The sequence below is a fragment of the Crotalus tigris genome, unplaced genomic scaffold (genome assembly GCF_016545835.1).
Source record: "Crotalus tigris isolate CLP2741 ecotype Arizona unplaced genomic scaffold, ASM1654583v1 scf7180000024379.1109085, whole genome shotgun sequence".
In the NCBI taxonomy this organism is placed as follows: domain Eukaryota; kingdom Metazoa; phylum Chordata; class Lepidosauria; order Squamata; family Viperidae; genus Crotalus; species Crotalus tigris.
In genome coordinates, this window is record NW_024100549.1 from 970,324 (window position 1) to 986,672 (window position 16,349).

The 16,349-nt window shown below is 43.6% G+C and overlaps 1 protein-coding gene across 5 annotated transcripts in view; it reads right to left on the reverse strand.

Annotated features, from left to right (window-relative positions):
* The window catches only part of LOC120301352 (A disintegrin and metalloproteinase with thrombospondin motifs 10-like), a 69,072-nt gene that overhangs the window by 38,604 nt on the left and 14,119 nt on the right, over nt 1-16,349 (reverse strand). For all 5 annotated transcript variants that reach the window (XM_039328474.1, XM_039328472.1, XM_039328473.1 and 2 more), the window contains 7 exons: nt 13,614-13,697; nt 11,726-11,871; nt 6,779-6,822; nt 5,078-5,183; nt 4,776-4,922; nt 3,350-3,491; nt 212-319 (listed from right to left, as the gene is read on the reverse strand). In XM_039328474.1, the coding sequence (XP_039184408.1) occupies nt 212-319; nt 3,350-3,491; nt 4,776-4,922; nt 5,078-5,183; nt 6,779-6,822; nt 11,726-11,871; nt 13,614-13,697 (777 nt within the window). The remainder of the gene's footprint in view (nt 1-211; nt 320-3,349; nt 3,492-4,775; nt 4,923-5,077; nt 5,184-6,778; nt 6,823-11,725; nt 11,872-13,613; nt 13,698-16,349) is intronic.

A 16,349-nucleotide genomic window follows, 5' to 3' on the forward strand; every position in this document is an offset into this window, starting at 1 on the left:
TCTGCACGCAAAAACCAGATGCCCTATTACTGAGCAATGAGCTTTTACTGTACTAGTTAGATCAGCGTTTTTCAAACTTGGCAATTGGAAGATGTATGGACTTCATGCTGACTGGGAATTCTGGGAGTTGAAGTCCACACATCTTCCAGTGGTCAGGTTTGAAAACCTCTGAGAACTTTTATCTATTTCTGATATCGTGGTTTTTCCTTACCCCCTTTTCAATGGTGTTAGTCTGGCATATCGTCCCTTCTGCAGCTGGAATACTGTTGGTGATACACCGGTTCGTCTTGCTAAGACACCACAGCTCATTGCAAACTTCCTGGATGACAAACAAAACAACAGTTGGTGGATTGTAGGAATGGGAAAAAAGATAGTGCCAAGAAGAGTAATAGGGTGGGATATGGAGCTGAGTGAATACAGTTTTGGTTTAGCTGACTTTTTCATTTTGTCAGACATAAGTAGTTTTGAAGCAATTGTTTCAGCCTTGATTTATGCATGTTTTTAATTTTTTTCCTGGAAACTCACATGATTTTTTTGTGGATTGTCCAAGGATCATTTTATAGGCAACTTCTGCATATTTCTACATTAATTTTTCTAATCCACTGTCTTTTATAATCTGCATTTTTTTCTTATAAGGACATATTAGAATACAATTCTTGAATTCACAAAATTTGGAAAAGTAAAGTTTCCAGTCTTCTTCAGAAACACCAAACTGCATAAATTTGCATCAAAATAAACTCAAGCTAATTGCTTCCCTAGTTATTTGTAAATCTGTATTAAGAATGGGAGTACTAATACAGTCTTTCAGTTATCTGAAATAAGCAGAAAAATGGTCTTCCAAACTGCCACAAATAAACATGAACTTATCCCTAAAAACAAATTTGTATTAGAGTGTAGGGGTTATAGCAATAAATAACAAAATGGGTTTGTTGACTGCAATACAAGGATATTTTCATTTTCTCATGTGTGACCGCCTTCATTCAACACAATTACTCTGCCAACATGAATATAATTTTATATATATATAAACTAGGTCCAAAAGAAGAAATAGTATGCAATACAGGTAATCTTTGACTTACAACCGCAATTGGGACCAAAATTTCCTTTGCAGTTCAATGCAGTTGTCATGCCCAATTTTACTACAGTTTTTGCCATGGTTGTTAAGGGAATCACTGCAGTTAAGTAAATCATGAAGCCATTAAGTGAATCTAGCTTCCCCCATTGAGTTTGCCCATCAGAAACTGGCTCTGAAGTTTGCAAATGATGATCACGTGACCCCGGGACCCTGCAACCTTCATAAACATGAACCAGTTTCCATGCATCTAAATTTTGGTCATGTGACTATGGAGATGCTACAATGGTCATTTGAAAATGATCATTTTTTAAAATGCCTTTGTAACTTTGAACAGTCACTAAATGACTCAATGGTTGTAAGTTGAGGACTACCTGTACTGAAGTAAGATGAGAATCAACAGATGGGAAGCTTTATAGTGGAGCAGCCTGCCTTCTGAAATAGTAGTAATGGCTCCATTACTAGAAGTTTTCAAGCAAAGGTTGGGCAGCCCTCTGTCTGGGATGCTCTATAGCAGGGGTCCTCAACCATGGCAACTTTAAGACTTGTGGACTTCAACAAATTCCTCAGAGCTGGCTGAGGAATTCTGGGAATTGAAATCCAGAAGTCTTAAAGTTGCCAAGGTTGAGGACCCCTGCTCTAAAGCAGGGGTGTCAAACTGCCAGCCTGGGGGCCGGATGTGTCACACAGAAGCCGCGCCCACCTCAATTCTGGCAAGGGGGAAAAAGTCATGATACATTGCGATACGTCACATGATGCGGCGAGTTTGACACCCTTGCTCTAACAATTCCTGTCCTGGGCAGGGGATTGGACCAGAATAGATTCTGTGATCCTACAGCTTATGTAACTGAGTCTCTCTTTCTTTTCTTTTTCTTTTATTTCTGCTACAGATACTGTCCAAAATAAAAAAATCAGATTTGTTCTTTATTGGGGACACTGAAACCAGTAAAAGAAATATGAAGTTTTGGCTTCAAGAAATGCATCATCTTCTGTGATTCCTTACAAGCTGTCATTTGGATAGGTACAAAAGCACATGACTACGACTGATCAGAAATAACCAAACACAGGGGCACCTCAATACAGGAAAAAGTTAGACATGACTAATAACAGCACGAAAAGATGCTGCCAACAGTTGGGGTTGATGCACAGAAAGCTTATCTTACAAAGACCACACGTAGTCCTTGACATATGACCGTAACTGAGCCTGCAATTTCAGTCATAAATCATGACCGTCGTAAAACGGGTGACGGCGGCCGATTTTAAAACCTTTGTTGTGGTGCTTGTTGAGTAAACGCAATGTTTGTTAAGCAAACGCTATGGTTGTTAAGCGAACCCATTGTTAATTATGGGCAATTTTTTTGCTGAAAACCAGAAGCAAGCACTGGTTTCCAGCAAAAACATCATAAATTCTGGTCACGTGACCACGGGACACTGCAAACAACCCTGCATCCAGTTTTGGTCACCACAATGTAAAAAAGATGTTGAGACTCTAGAAAGAGTACAGAGAAGAGCAACAAAGATGATTAGAGGACTGGAGGCTAAAACATATAAGGAACGGTTGTTGGAATTGAGTATGTCTAGTTTAATGAAGAGAAGGACGAGGGGGGACAGGATAGCAGCATTCCAATATCTCAGGGGCTGCCCCAAAGAAGAGGGAGTCAAGCTATTCTCCAAAGTGCCTGAAGGCAGGACAAGAAGCAACGGATGGAAACTAATCAAGGAGAGAAGCAACCTAGAACTAAGGAGAAACTTCCTGACAGTTAGAACAATTAACCAGTGGAACAACCTGCCTCCAGAAGCCGTGAATACTCCAATGTAAATATACATATACATTGCTTACTGGTGTATACCGCTTAGAGAGTGCTTGCACTTAAAGTGGTATATAAGTCTCATAAATAAATAAATAAACACTGGAAGTTTTAAAGAAGAGACTGGACAGCCATTTGTCTGAAATGATATAGGGTTTCCTGCCTGAGCAGGGGGTTGGACTAGATGACCTCCAAGGTCCCTTCCAACTTTATTATTATTATTATATTATATATTATTATAAATATTGCCAAGCATCCAAAATGGGGTCACGTGACCAGAGGGGATGGGGCTGGATATCAGAACTTTGAATCTGGGTCGTAAATAGCTTTATGAGGGTCCATCCCTACTTTGATGGTTGCTAAGCAACTGGTCGTAAGTCGAGGACTACCTCCAATGTTCTTGCCTCACTAAAATTCCTTCCTTCCAACCCCTTGGGAATCAAGAGGAAAAGCAGGAAGGCTTCTCTACCCCATATTTACACTGGCGAGATTTTGTTCCGTACTGAAGCCGGCACTGCTCGTCTGCATCGTAGGCTTGTCCTGGAGCCACAGTGGGGTAGATGAAGTCCTGTTTGGGTGGAGCATTATTCAGGCAGAGTCCCATTCCAGAGCTAGAGTGAAGGAAGCACAAGTTATTAATACTGTGTTTCCCTGTAAATCAGACCCGGTCTTATTTTATTTTATTTTATTTTATTTGCTTCCAAAAGAGGCACCAGGTCTTTTTTTCAGGGTGGTTGCGGTTGTGTGGATTGTGTCAGATTGTCCTTGCATGCTATCCTGTATTGTGATAACGATGGAGATTTGTTTTTGTTGTTCGTTGATTTTAACCTTATGTTCATCATCCAGAGTCAGAATAGAAATGGGTATAATGATTAGTATAATAAAGTTTGTAACATTCTATATCCTGTGTTCTAGTGTTAAAATTGTTTCAGAAGATGTCTGTCTATTGCTATGCTACCCAATACTTAGGTAGTCTTATTTGAATTACAAAGCCATACAAAGCACATTAGATATTATTACCAAAACATCAATCATTAATAAAAAAAACCATATTGGATATATGATACCTTTTCATTCATTTACTTTAATGTAGGAAAACAAAGACTCTGGTGTGTCTTTTCCACAGTCCCTCCTCATGGCAGCGGCATCGGCAGCCCTGCCCAGCCGGCTCACTTCTTCTGCGGCCTTCCAGAAAGGCCTCTGCAGCCGAGAGAACTGAGCTCTGACAGTGAAATGCAGGCTGGGGGGTGCCGCAGAAGAAGTGGGCCAGCGAGGTGAGGCAGGTGTCCATTCAGGGGAGGCCTGGCTACAACGGTGAGCGGGTGTGGGTGTGTGGGGCAGCTCGACCCCCCCCACTCCTGCCCTAGCTTGATTTTTAGGCATGCGCCTCGCCCCAAAACTAGGGCTTATTTTCGGGGTAGTCCAGTGGTAGGATTCAAATATGTGAATAACCGGTTCTCTTTGTGAATGCCGCTTCTGGAAGTCTATTCTGGGCCTGGGCAACAGAAATTTAGCTACCGGTTCTGCCAAAGTGGTGCGAACTGGCTGAATCCTACCACAGGAAGGAAGGAAGGAAGGAAGGAAGGAAGGGAGGGAGGGAGGGAGGGAGGGAGGGAGGGAGGGAGGGAGGGAGGGAAGAAGGAAGGAGAGGAAGGAAGGAAGGAGTGGTGGGATTCAAATATGTCAACAACCGGTTTTCTGTGTGGATGCCGCTTCCGGAAGTCCATTCTGGGCCTGGGCAACAAAAAATTAGCTACCGGTTCTGCCAAAGTGGTGCGAACCGGCTGAATCCCACCACTGGACAGGTCTTACTTTCGGTAGCAAGGATTTGGGAGAAAAGAATTCTATTTTGGGGGGATGAGGAACATTCGATAATGAAGTGAGTCAAATCTTACTCCAGGAAGCTGGTTATATAATCTCTACTGCATGCTGACCAGACAAAGGGATTGGTCTTCATGGTAATATGAGCTGCCATGAGTTTAGCTGTCTCCCGTCCCCGGGATCCACAGCTATTTCCAACACCATCATGGTTCATGCCAAACCTGGAAAAGGGGAGAAATATTATGATTTTTTTTTTTTTTTTTTAGTTCTGGAAGGGCCTTCCCCGTTCAAGGAAGATGGAAACCCAAAATGGGTGCGTGAGTAGCATAAAAGTTGCTTGCATAATGCACAAGCCCAACAATGGCAGGAGACTCACGTGTGCCCTATCTCGTGAGCAATGGTGAAAGCTGTCGCCAAGCCAAGGTCTTCATTGATGCTGCAGCTCCTTTCGCGTTCACACATGCCACCCACGGGGGCCAATCCTGGGAAAGGGAAAATGTTACTGTGGGAGGCGGAAGCGAAGTCTACCCACTGTGTGGCTCTAGCCCCCTTCCCAGTTCAATTTTTAGTGATGTTTACGATTTCAAAATGTTCATTAATTAGCTCATTTGTTAGAGCAGGAGTGGGCAACTATGGCCCTCTTTAGGACTTGTGGACTTCAACTCCCAGAATTCCCGAGCCAGCATAGCTGGCTCGGGAATTCTGGGAATTGAAGTCCATAGATCATAAAGGGGCCATAGTTGCCCACCCCTTTGTGAAAGTCCAATTAATAGGCATCACCTTAAAAACAACAACACATTTTCCGTATTATTAATTATATGAAGGCCATTATATGGCTGCCCTCCAGTTCCCCTACCTGAGAGTCTGTTACAGATTTCAAATTGCCACAACAGTCAATTCCACTTCACTATTTGAAACCTTTTGAGAGACTGAATGTTTTCATTCAGCCATTCTTTGCAAGCAATGTGCGAGGATGACTGTAGCTCGACAACTGTACTTAACTACAACTCCCAGAAGCCTTAGCTAATGAAACCATGCATAATTCTCCTCCTTAACCCATGCTACTACTATGTAAACCTACTCCCAGGCCAACTGTATCTGGAAAAGAAACCAGAATTAAAAATATCAGTTAGGTTACTGACTAATTGGTTGCATTCACCCCAAGATGCTAAACCTTAAATCAGATAAGCAAAATATCGCTGCCTTACCCATATAATGGGCTAACTAACAAATACACCTTCAGGTAGTCCTTGACTTACGACCAGAATGGAGCTGGTAAAGTGATTGCTGCGGTCGTTAATCAAACATAGCAGTCATTAAGTAAACCCATTGTCCCATGGAAGTAAATCCCAGTTTGGGTCCAAAAGGTCATTAATCATGGTCACATGACTGTGGGATGCTGCAAGCAGCTGTAAATGTGGGATAAATGAGTGCCTGAAATGCAGTCACATGACCGCAAGGCAGTTCTAGCCATCTGTACTTTAGAACCAGTTGTAAGTTCCTTTTTTGGGGGGGGGCGGTCCCTTGTAACTTCAAACAGTCACTAAGCATCTGGTCATAACTCAAGCACTACCTAATAGCTTAACACAGTATTTTGCATCAATCAACACATTAAAAAATGGTTGAGGATTCTAATGACACACTGGATCATGCTCTACCTACGTCTAGGGGATTGGGCAGAGACAAAAGATGAAAATGATGCAATTTATATGCAGGATGACACAACTGCTGAGTTTTCATAAGGACATCATGAAGCATATGTTGTCACGTTGACCGTGGCATTTGTTATAGACCAAGGGTCTCCAAAGCTGGCAACTTTAAGAGTTGTGAACATCAACTTGCTTAACATGGCTCACTAAAGAATTCTGGGAGTTTAAGTCCACAAGTCTTAAAGCTATCAAGTTTGGAGACCACTGTTATAGACACTACTGCAAACCCCATTTTGGCCTAGTTATTGGGTGGTACGATCTCAGCCCAAGTACATTTTTTCCATTTCAAAAAAAAAAAAAAAAAATCAGCATAAAAATTAGCATAGGCTATAATGATGAACATTTGATGGCACATTTTTTTTACCTACCTAAAGTTCCACAGGGTTTGTTTTTGTAAATGCAAATATCGTATCTAGGAGGGGAAGAGAAAAGAAACAAAGAAAAATGGCATGTTAGATCAGATTCCATTGCACTGATTAAGCTAGCTGTAATTAAGCTAGTAATCTGCAGGATTACTGCCCAGAAAATAATCACCAAATGAAGAATCCTATGAAAACACCATAGAGCGGGTGGGGTATGTGAGACTAAATTTTGACACCAATATTTGCATTTTGATCAGTGGCATGTTTACAACCATCTCCTGAATATAATGTCTGAATAAAAATAAATTGGGCCCTGAGATTCACCGTTGAAAGCCAGATGGGTAACTCTGGGCCAGTCTCAGCCCAACCCACCTCACAGGGTTATTGTTGGGAAAATAGGAGAAGGAAGGAGTATTAGGTATGTTTGCCACCTGGAGTTATTTATAAAAATAATAAAGGCGGGATATAAATAAGTCAATACAACTAAACTGGACTGCTGGGATGGATGAAAGCAACTTGATTTTAATCGTTGGAAACCACCCAATGTCATGTTAAGAATTCTGACCAAAGGTCTGTCAAATTCAACATCCCACCTTCTTCTGTGACTGATCAGAAACTTCAGGGAGAAAAACACACAGACCACGAAATCAAGAGATTTTCCTAGCATAGGTAGTCCTCACTTTATGGTCATAAGTGGGAACAGAATTTCCATTACTAAGCAAAGTGTTTGTTCAATAAGTTGCCCTTGATTTTACAAGCTTTATTCCCATAGCTGTTAAGCAAATCCCTGCAGTTGTGGTGAATCACACGGTCATTAAGTGAAAATTCCCCCCTTGATTTTGCTTGTTGGAAGCTGGCTGGGAACATTGCAAAGGGTGATCATAAGAGACTGGGGCACTGCAACCATCGTAAATGCATTCCGGTTGCCAAGCGCCCACATTTTGATCACGTGGCCACAGGCGTGCTGTGACAATTGTTACGGACGAGGACTGGTTGTAAATCATTATTTTTCCAGTGCTGTTGAAACTTTGAAAGGTTGCTAAATGAAGTTCAGGGCCTACCTGTACTTTGCTAAATGACTTTTAGAGGCACAGGATTGAAATATCCTGTTCCAATATCTCAGGGGCTGCCCCAAAGAAGAGGGAGTCAAGCTATTCTCCAAAGCACCTGAAGGCAGGACAAGAAGCAACAGATGGAAACTAATCAAGGAGAGAAGCAACCTATAACAGTGATGGCGAATCTTTTAGAGACCGAGTGCTCAAATTGCAACCCAAAACCCACTTATTTATCGCAAAGTGCCAGGGCCACATCAGCATTGTGGTGCCCTCGGGGGGGGGGCAGGGAAGTGCCTCTAAGTGCTGCCTCTGGCAAAAATCGGGGGCGCAAAAATGGGCCGCTGTGCTGCAAGGCGCAAAAACGGCTGCCGCCACAACGCAGGATGCAGATACAAGGCGCTGCACCATGCAAGAATGGGGCAGGGCTAGTGAGTAGGCACTAGTCCCGCCCATTTGCAGTGTGTGCATACTCACAGTCCTGTGTGCACATGCATGCATGTAAAATGCTTCCCCCTCCCTTTTCTTCCAGTCCACCAACTGAGAATGGTTGGTGACCTCTGCTGTACCACCTCTAGTCAAGCTTGATAGTCGGCCGCTTCGCCTCCTTTGTGCTGGGCGGGGCTCCTGCTCCGGATGGCGGTGGCGGCCTTATTATTGTTATTATTATTATAAAAGAAAACTAGGTCTTGGAGAGTTACGCATTCCCTGGGAATTTGATAAACTTTGTAATGGCACAGTCTCAGCTCAAGGAGATGGTAAGTTGAACTTAAGGCTTCCCCCCTCTGCTCAGTTAAGTCTCTTCTCCCCCACTCTGAGCATCACCAAAAAAGAAAGGTACAGGTAGTCCTCGACTTACAAACATTCATTTAGTGACCATTTAAAGCAGTGGTTCTCAACCTGTGGATTGGGACCCCATTTAGGGTCGAACAATCTTTTCACGGGGGTCGCCAAACAACGCAGTCCGCCATTTTTTCCCCCTTTTCCTTAGCTGTGCTACTCCCTTTTATTCTATTGGCTTTTGAAAGCCAATAGAATAGACTCTCTTGAATAGAGTCTAATTCTATTGGCTTTCAAAAGCCAATAGGAATTGTCCAGGCTGTCTCTGCCCTGCTGAGCCCGCCAAAAGTCCCATTCTGCAAACGGTGCTGCACCAGTTGAGTAGTCCTCGACTTACGACCAGTTGAGTAGTCCTTGACTTACGACCGGTTGAGTAGTCCTTGACTTACGACCGGTTGGGGGTTGCGACATTAAAAAGGTTGAGAACCACTGATTTAAAGATACAACAACACTGAAAAAAGTGACCTAGGGCGGTTGTTCACACTTATGATCGCTGCAGCATCCCCATAGTCACGTGATCAAAATTCGGACACTTTTGTTCAGTGACCATTCACAGTTGCACTGGTGCTGAAAAAAGAAACACATGATCATTTTTCACACTTACGTCCATTACAGCAACCCCATAATAATATGTTCAAAATTAGGAGGCTCGGCAACTGGCATGTATTTATGACGGTTGCAGTATCCTGGGGGGGGGGTGTCACGTGATCCCCTTTTGCGGCCTTCTGACAAGCAAAGTTAATGGGGAAGCCAGATTCTCTTAACAGCCGTGTTATTAATTTAACAACTGCAACGATCCGCTTAACAACTGTGGCAAGAAATGGGGCACAATTAGCTGAACAACGTTCGTGCTTGGCAACAGAAATGTGGGGCTCAATTGGTCGTAAGTCGAGAACTATCTATACTGGCATGAAAGCTTCTGCCCTTATTGCTGCTCTCTCTCTCTAACCCAGTGTTTCTCAACCTTGACAATTTTAAGGCATGTGGACTTCAACTCCCAGAATTCCACAGCCAGCATTGCTGGCTGTGGAATTCTGGGAGTTGAAGTCCACATGCCTTAAAATTGTCAAGGTTGAGAAACACTGCTCTAACCTCAACTGCCTCTCTTCTTAGTCACTGTCAGCCCACGGGGAAGAGATTTTAACAGATTTTACATATCCTGAGACTGTCCTTAAGACATTGTAGGAGGAAAGGGGAAAAAACATTTCAGCCAAGGATGACTTAAGCTCGTCTTACTCATAGGTTGGGGATGAGATGAAGCCAATGTTATGGGGCTACCACATGTTTGTGCCTTGGTTGGAGCAAGGAGGGAAAGGTCCTGCTGAAGACCAATGATAGACAGACACGAGACGGTATGTCAGGGATACACAACGGAAGCAAGGAAATTGTGAATCCATTTTCCTCTCTTGCGCTGAGCCCGACAGAGTGGGGGAAACTGGCAGCCATGTCTTTAAAGATGGAAACGCACCCAAATAACTGTAAAAGGAGGCACAGTATTCAAAAACTTGTTTGATTTTAACATTTTCACTAACTGGAAGGGTAAAGAGTTGCCACCAAATTGTTCTGTTCATCTGTTGTTGTTGTTGTTTTTTTTGGGGGGGGGTTTGCCAGCATGCGATTCAGGTGAGTTTTCTCTTTTTTGCAAATTTCAAGTTCATTACTTCTTATTTGATTTCACCACTTTTTTTTAAAGTCTGTTTGAAAATTCATAGGTGCTAACTATTGCACTTCTCTAAAACAGATTTCCCGGATATGTTTCCTTGTACCCTGTTTTGAAAAGAAACCTTTGTTACAAACATCAGAAAGGCAGATTCTACTTCAGTTCATGTAATATTTTGGGAAATACAAATTAAGCAGGTTTTCTCTGAAAGCAACTTGAGCATTTGCTATCCAACTGACTACTGCAATGTCATGGTTGTCAAGCATCCTTCTAATTGCCTATAAATCCTCGCAAACAACAGCGGTCAGACTTAGCATCCTTAGTAGCTGTCACTCAAGAGGTTGGTTCTTCCTTTTGCCTAAAACTTCACCCCATTTGATACCGCCCACTGCTGCAAAAAAAATGGCTTCCTAATTTGTGTGGCCTATAAATGGGATATGAATCTGGACAGATGGGCTAAACCTTAATTTTGTAAGTTTCCTTGGTGTTTCATCTCTTACTGACATCTGTGCCTTTTGCAAAAAAACAAACCAATGAACTCTTTCACCCTTCAAAAAAACCCAGATGCCAAACACAGCAGGATGTTATCTAGAGATGCGGAATTTATGAGACACAGAGAAGTTTTACAAGGCATTTGGGTTTTTGTCCAAGGTTTGGTTTTGTAAATATGCTCCAGGGACTCTGTGGGAAGGCCCACAAGCAATTGCTCAAGCAGTTGTGTTGAAAGACAAGACATTCCAAGTTAGCATACTTTTCTTCCCTTCCTTATCTTGCACATCTAGAATGAAGGGAGGCAAAAGATGTAGTTCCTCGGAAAGACGTAGTTCCCCAGAGAAACAGTGATTATCTTGCAGGATTTCAGAGCCGAGTCAGGCAGAGGAATATTCCAGCAAACAGAAGGAAAGAAATATGAAGATTTTATTTCATGAAAGTAAACTACAAAGAGGAACAGAAACTGTATTTCAACATAAGCCCTACAGATAATCCTTGATGTACGACCACAATTGTGAGCAAAAACTCTGTTACTAAGCAAGCTGGTCATTAAGTGAGCTGGGCCTGATTTTATGACCTTTTTTGCTGCGGCGAATTACTGCGGTTGTTAAATGACTCATGCAAATCTAGGTCCCCTCATTAACTCCGCTTGTCTGAAATTGGCTGGAAATGTTGCAGATGATGATCACACAACTTCAGGACGCTGCAACTACTATGAAGACATGTTGATTGCCAAGCACCCAAATTCTGATCATGGGACCAGGTGGTTGCTGCAACAGTCGTAAATGCAGGGACTGTTGTAAGCCAGTTTTTCATCACCATAACGTCGAATAGTCACTAAACAAGTGGTCGTAACTCGAGTAACAGCTTTTCATCTTCAACCCTACCTCCCCAAAATGAGAGGCTTACCTGGTGATCAAAACCGCAGTGTCATGGTTTGCGATGCCGTTGTCAGGAATGGCGTTCCCATCACCGCTGAGGCTCACAATAGCCTTCTGCCACTTGCAAAAGCTGTCAAGGGACTTCCCAGCGTGATGGTTGATTTCCAGGGTGGGCTGGAGAAAATGACAGGTCAGACAGTCTGAATGTGAATGATGTCATGAGGAACTAGCCTGCTCGTGGATGGTTTCTGGAGACCAATAAAGGAGAATATTTGTAGCTCAGGGTTGTCACGAGGGGTCCAGTTAACATCATGAGTGCTATCATCATTAGCACTGATGTTACTGAGTCTGGGTAATGAAACGTCTGCAAGAAAACAACCGAGCTCAGAGACCACCACGGAGCCCTCAATTTTTGGAGAATTTTCCTTGACATCTTGATACGCTCCTATTGGTCTGTTTTGGGACATAAGATGGGGCCTTCTTTGCAACTACATTTTGTTATTGATCTCCCTTCATGTTGACAATCTCCTCTTATATTACTGCATTACCTCCTCATCCTTTCCCACGTTATTTGGGGTCATTTCCAGAAAGGTTTTCTGGGGGAATAATTTCCTGCGCGGGAGGGGAAATTATATGAGCCTTTCCTTCTAGGAACCTCCTCGTTCCTTATTAGGGTCTCAAGTCATTGCATTTCTTCAGCTTTCTCTTTTTATTTAGTTCTAGATGGCTTTGAAAATGTTTAGTGGCACGATGGGGTGAAAACATTTTTCATATATAACTAGATTGCTTTGTGCCTCTGATCCATTCTCTCCAAGAATTAGCCTTGGGATTGGTGATGATTCTTCACAGTCTATTATGATCTTCCCTAATATTCCAAGCTTGGTGCTAGAGAAGATTCTTGGGAGTCCCTTGGACCATAAGGAGATCAAATCAGTCAATCCTAAAGAAAATCTAACTAGACCAGGGGTGTCAAACTCAATTTCATTGAGGGCCACATCAGCATTGCAGTTACCCTTGGGAGGGGTGGGGGAGTGTGGCCAGGGTGGGTGTGGCCTACCGGGTGGGCATGGATGGAGTGGGTGTGGCCTACTGGGTGGGCATGGCCAGCTCTACATCATTTGCATCAAGAGTGCCTGTGGAGGCCTGGGCAGGAGTGGGACAGATCTGAGGGTCTCTGGCAGAAGGGGGTGGGACTGGGGCAAGCGCCAAGGCATGGTCCATTTCTTCATTCCTCACAAAGGATGACACCTCCCCAGCATGCACCCAGGGGGTGGGGCCGACACAGCAGGGGCTGGTTTCTTGCTGTTTTTAGATGGCCTTGTAGAGCTAAGACTGAATGCATTTCAGCATAGATGGCCATCACAAAATTGTACATTGGCTCTCGGCCGGCCTGGGCCAGGGCCAAGGCAGTAGGGGCTGTTCCCCCACTGTTTCCAGGATGGCTTCGCGGGCCACATGAAACCATTTCGCGGGCTGCATCCAGCCCCTAGGCCTTGTGTTTGACATGTCTGAACTAGACTGTTCTTTGGAAGGACAGAGACTGAAACTAAAGCTCAAATACTTTAGCCATCAAATGAGAAGAGAGGATTCATTGGAAAAGGATTCATGTTGGGAAAGATAGATGGCAAAAGGAGAAGGGGAGGAATGGCAGAGGATGAGATGGTTAGATAGTGTCATCGATGCAATGAACATAAATTTGGGCAAACTCCAGGAGACAATGGAGGAGGGGGGGGGGGCTGGCATGCTATAATCCATACAACTTAGCAACTTAACAACTAGTCTTTCATTCCTAATGCTGAAGTAGTAGAGTAATTGAATGTTACTTTGTAGTACGTCCAGTCTTTACCAAAATACTATATAGATATATATTTAAAATAATCTATTCCTCCTCCTTCCTTTCGGAATTCCCTCCTTACCTGGTCCTCTGTCAGCAGGATAAGGCGGGTTACGAGAATGTTCACGATATTGCCCAAACTTGAGTCTTGGAAAAGTTTAGCAACCTGACCTCCAGGAAACAAGGAAACACCAGTGTTAAAAAGAAGATGGATTTAGCATCACGATTGATCAGAAATGGCATCTTTTGCAGGATTGCCAGAGGAACTTTTCAAGCTAAAATGAGAGGCTAGAGCAGTGGTTCTCAACCTGTGGGTCGGGACCCCATTTGGGGTCGAACGACCGTTTCATGGGGGTCGCCAAACAACGCAGTCCGCCATTTTCCCCCCCCTTTTCCTTAGCTGTGCTACTCCCTTTTATTCTATTGGCTTTTGAAAGCCAATAGAATAGACTCTCTTGAATAGAGTCTAATTCTATTGGCTTTCAAAAGCCAATAGGAATTGTCCAGCTGTCTCTGCCCTGCTGAGCCCGCCAAAAGTCCCATTCTGCAAACGGTGCTGCACCAGATGAGTAGTCCTCGACTTACGACCGGTTGAGTAGTCCTTGACTTATGACCGGTTGGGGGTCGCGGCATTAAAAAGGTTGAGAACCACTGGGCTAGAGGAATAAGGCATGTTTAAGGGAGATTTTGTGGTTAACCATGTCTCACTTCCACCAGTCTGCCAGGATGTTTTCTGCTCTGGTGAACACAGGCGCAGCACAGCTCCACAACACAGTCCTTTCAGCAGTTAAAAGAAGGCTCCACACCCATTTGTACTACTCAGGTGCTCCAGAGGACACAGACAAACCCCCAAGTGGCTTCAATGACTCTCTAAGGCAGCGGTTCTCAACCTATGGGTTGCGACCCCATTTGGGGTTGAACGACCATTTTACGGGGGTCGCCAAAGAACACGATCTGCCATTTTCCCCCCTCAGGGGGCGCCGCCGCGCATGCGTGCCGCGCATTGGGGTGGCGCCACGTATGCGTGCCGCGCCACGCATGCACGGCGTGTCCGTGTGATCGGGGGTCGCCGTATAAAAAGGTTGAGAACCACTGCTCTAAGGGAATGCAAATGACCAGCTGTCTGCAAGGAATATAAATCCTTCCATTCCCCACCATCCAGTCAGAGCTGAAGAAGCTTCTTGGATGAGAAGCGAAACATCTTCAAAGAAAAACAAGAAAGTCCAATTGCCTCTTGAAAAAGCCGCTTTGGGACAACCATGACCTGGGTGACTGAGAATCCAGATTAGTCAGCTATGGAGGCCACTATATCACAAAAATGGGAGCAGAAAATTATGGTAATACAGAGGGTCCTCTACTCACAATCATTCATTTAGTGACCGTTGCAACAGCACTAAAAAAAGTGACTTATGAAGGTTTTTCACACTTATGACCATTGCAGCATCCCCTGGTCATGTGATCAAAATTCCGATGCTCGGCAACTGGCTCATATTTATGGCAGTTGCAATGTCCCGGGGTCACGTGATCACCTTTTGCGACCTTCTGACAACAAAGTCAGTGGGGAAGCCAGATTCACTTAATGACTGTATTACTAACTTAACAACTGAAGTAATTCACTTATGTAACAACAACAAATGGCAAGAAAGGTAATAAAATGGGGCAAAATTCACTTAACAAGTGTCTTACTTTGCAACAGAAATTGTGGTCATAATTCGAGGACTACGTATAGTGTATGATGGTAAGGTATGTGTGAATGACTTGGGAGACAAATCTGCACCTAGATTGTGGTTCTTCCTCCTGTCTCCCAAGGATCTTCCCACACTGGAATTGGGTATGTCTAGTTTAACAAAGAGAAGGACGAGGGGGGACATGATAGCAGTCTTCCAATATCTCAGGGGCTGCCACAAAGAAGGGGGAGTCAAGCTATTCTCCAAAGGGCCTGAAGGCAGGACAAGAAGCAACGGATGGAAACTAATCAAGCAACCTAGAACTAAGGAGAAACTTCCTGACAGTTAGAACAATTAACCAGTGGAACAACCTGCCTCCAGAAGCTGTGAATGCTCCAACACTGGAAGTTTTCAAGAAGAGGCTGGACAGCCATTTGTCTGAAATGATATAGGGTTTCCGGCCTGAGCAGGGGGTTGGACTAGATGACCTCCAAGGTCCCTTCCAACTTTATTATTATTATTATTATTATTATTATTATTACTATTATTATTATTATTATTATTATTATTATTATGGATCATAGCACAGTCAGCCAGATGTTCAGACTGGATTTGGCATTTTGTCTACCTATCGAGTCCTTACCCAGGACCTGGGATAGGCAGATGTGGATGTTTGATGGTATTACAGATATCGTCGCAGGATGGAAGCAGTTCCTAATAAGGCCGCCTTTTGCAACTGACTAATAGCGAATTTGTCAATGCCAATTGTGTTCAAGTGGTGCTCCAGTTGTTTTGGGATTGCACCCAAGGAGCCTATGACTATTGGTACTACCCTTGCTTGCTTTTGCCACAGTCTTTCTATTTCTATTTGTAGGTCTTTGTATTTTGTTATCTTCTCCAGTTCCTTCTCGTCTATTCTGCTGTCTCCAGGCACTGCCACGTCCACTATCCAGACTTTTTTGTCTTTCTTATCGACAATTGTTAAGTTTGGGGTGTTATGTTGCAGGTGCTTGTCTGTTTGAATTCTGAAGTCCCAGAGCAGTTTAATTTTATCATTTTCTATGACTTTCTCTATTTCATGATCTCACCAGTTTTTGCTTATAGGCAAATGATATTTTTTGCAGATCTTCCAATGCACCATTGTTGCTACT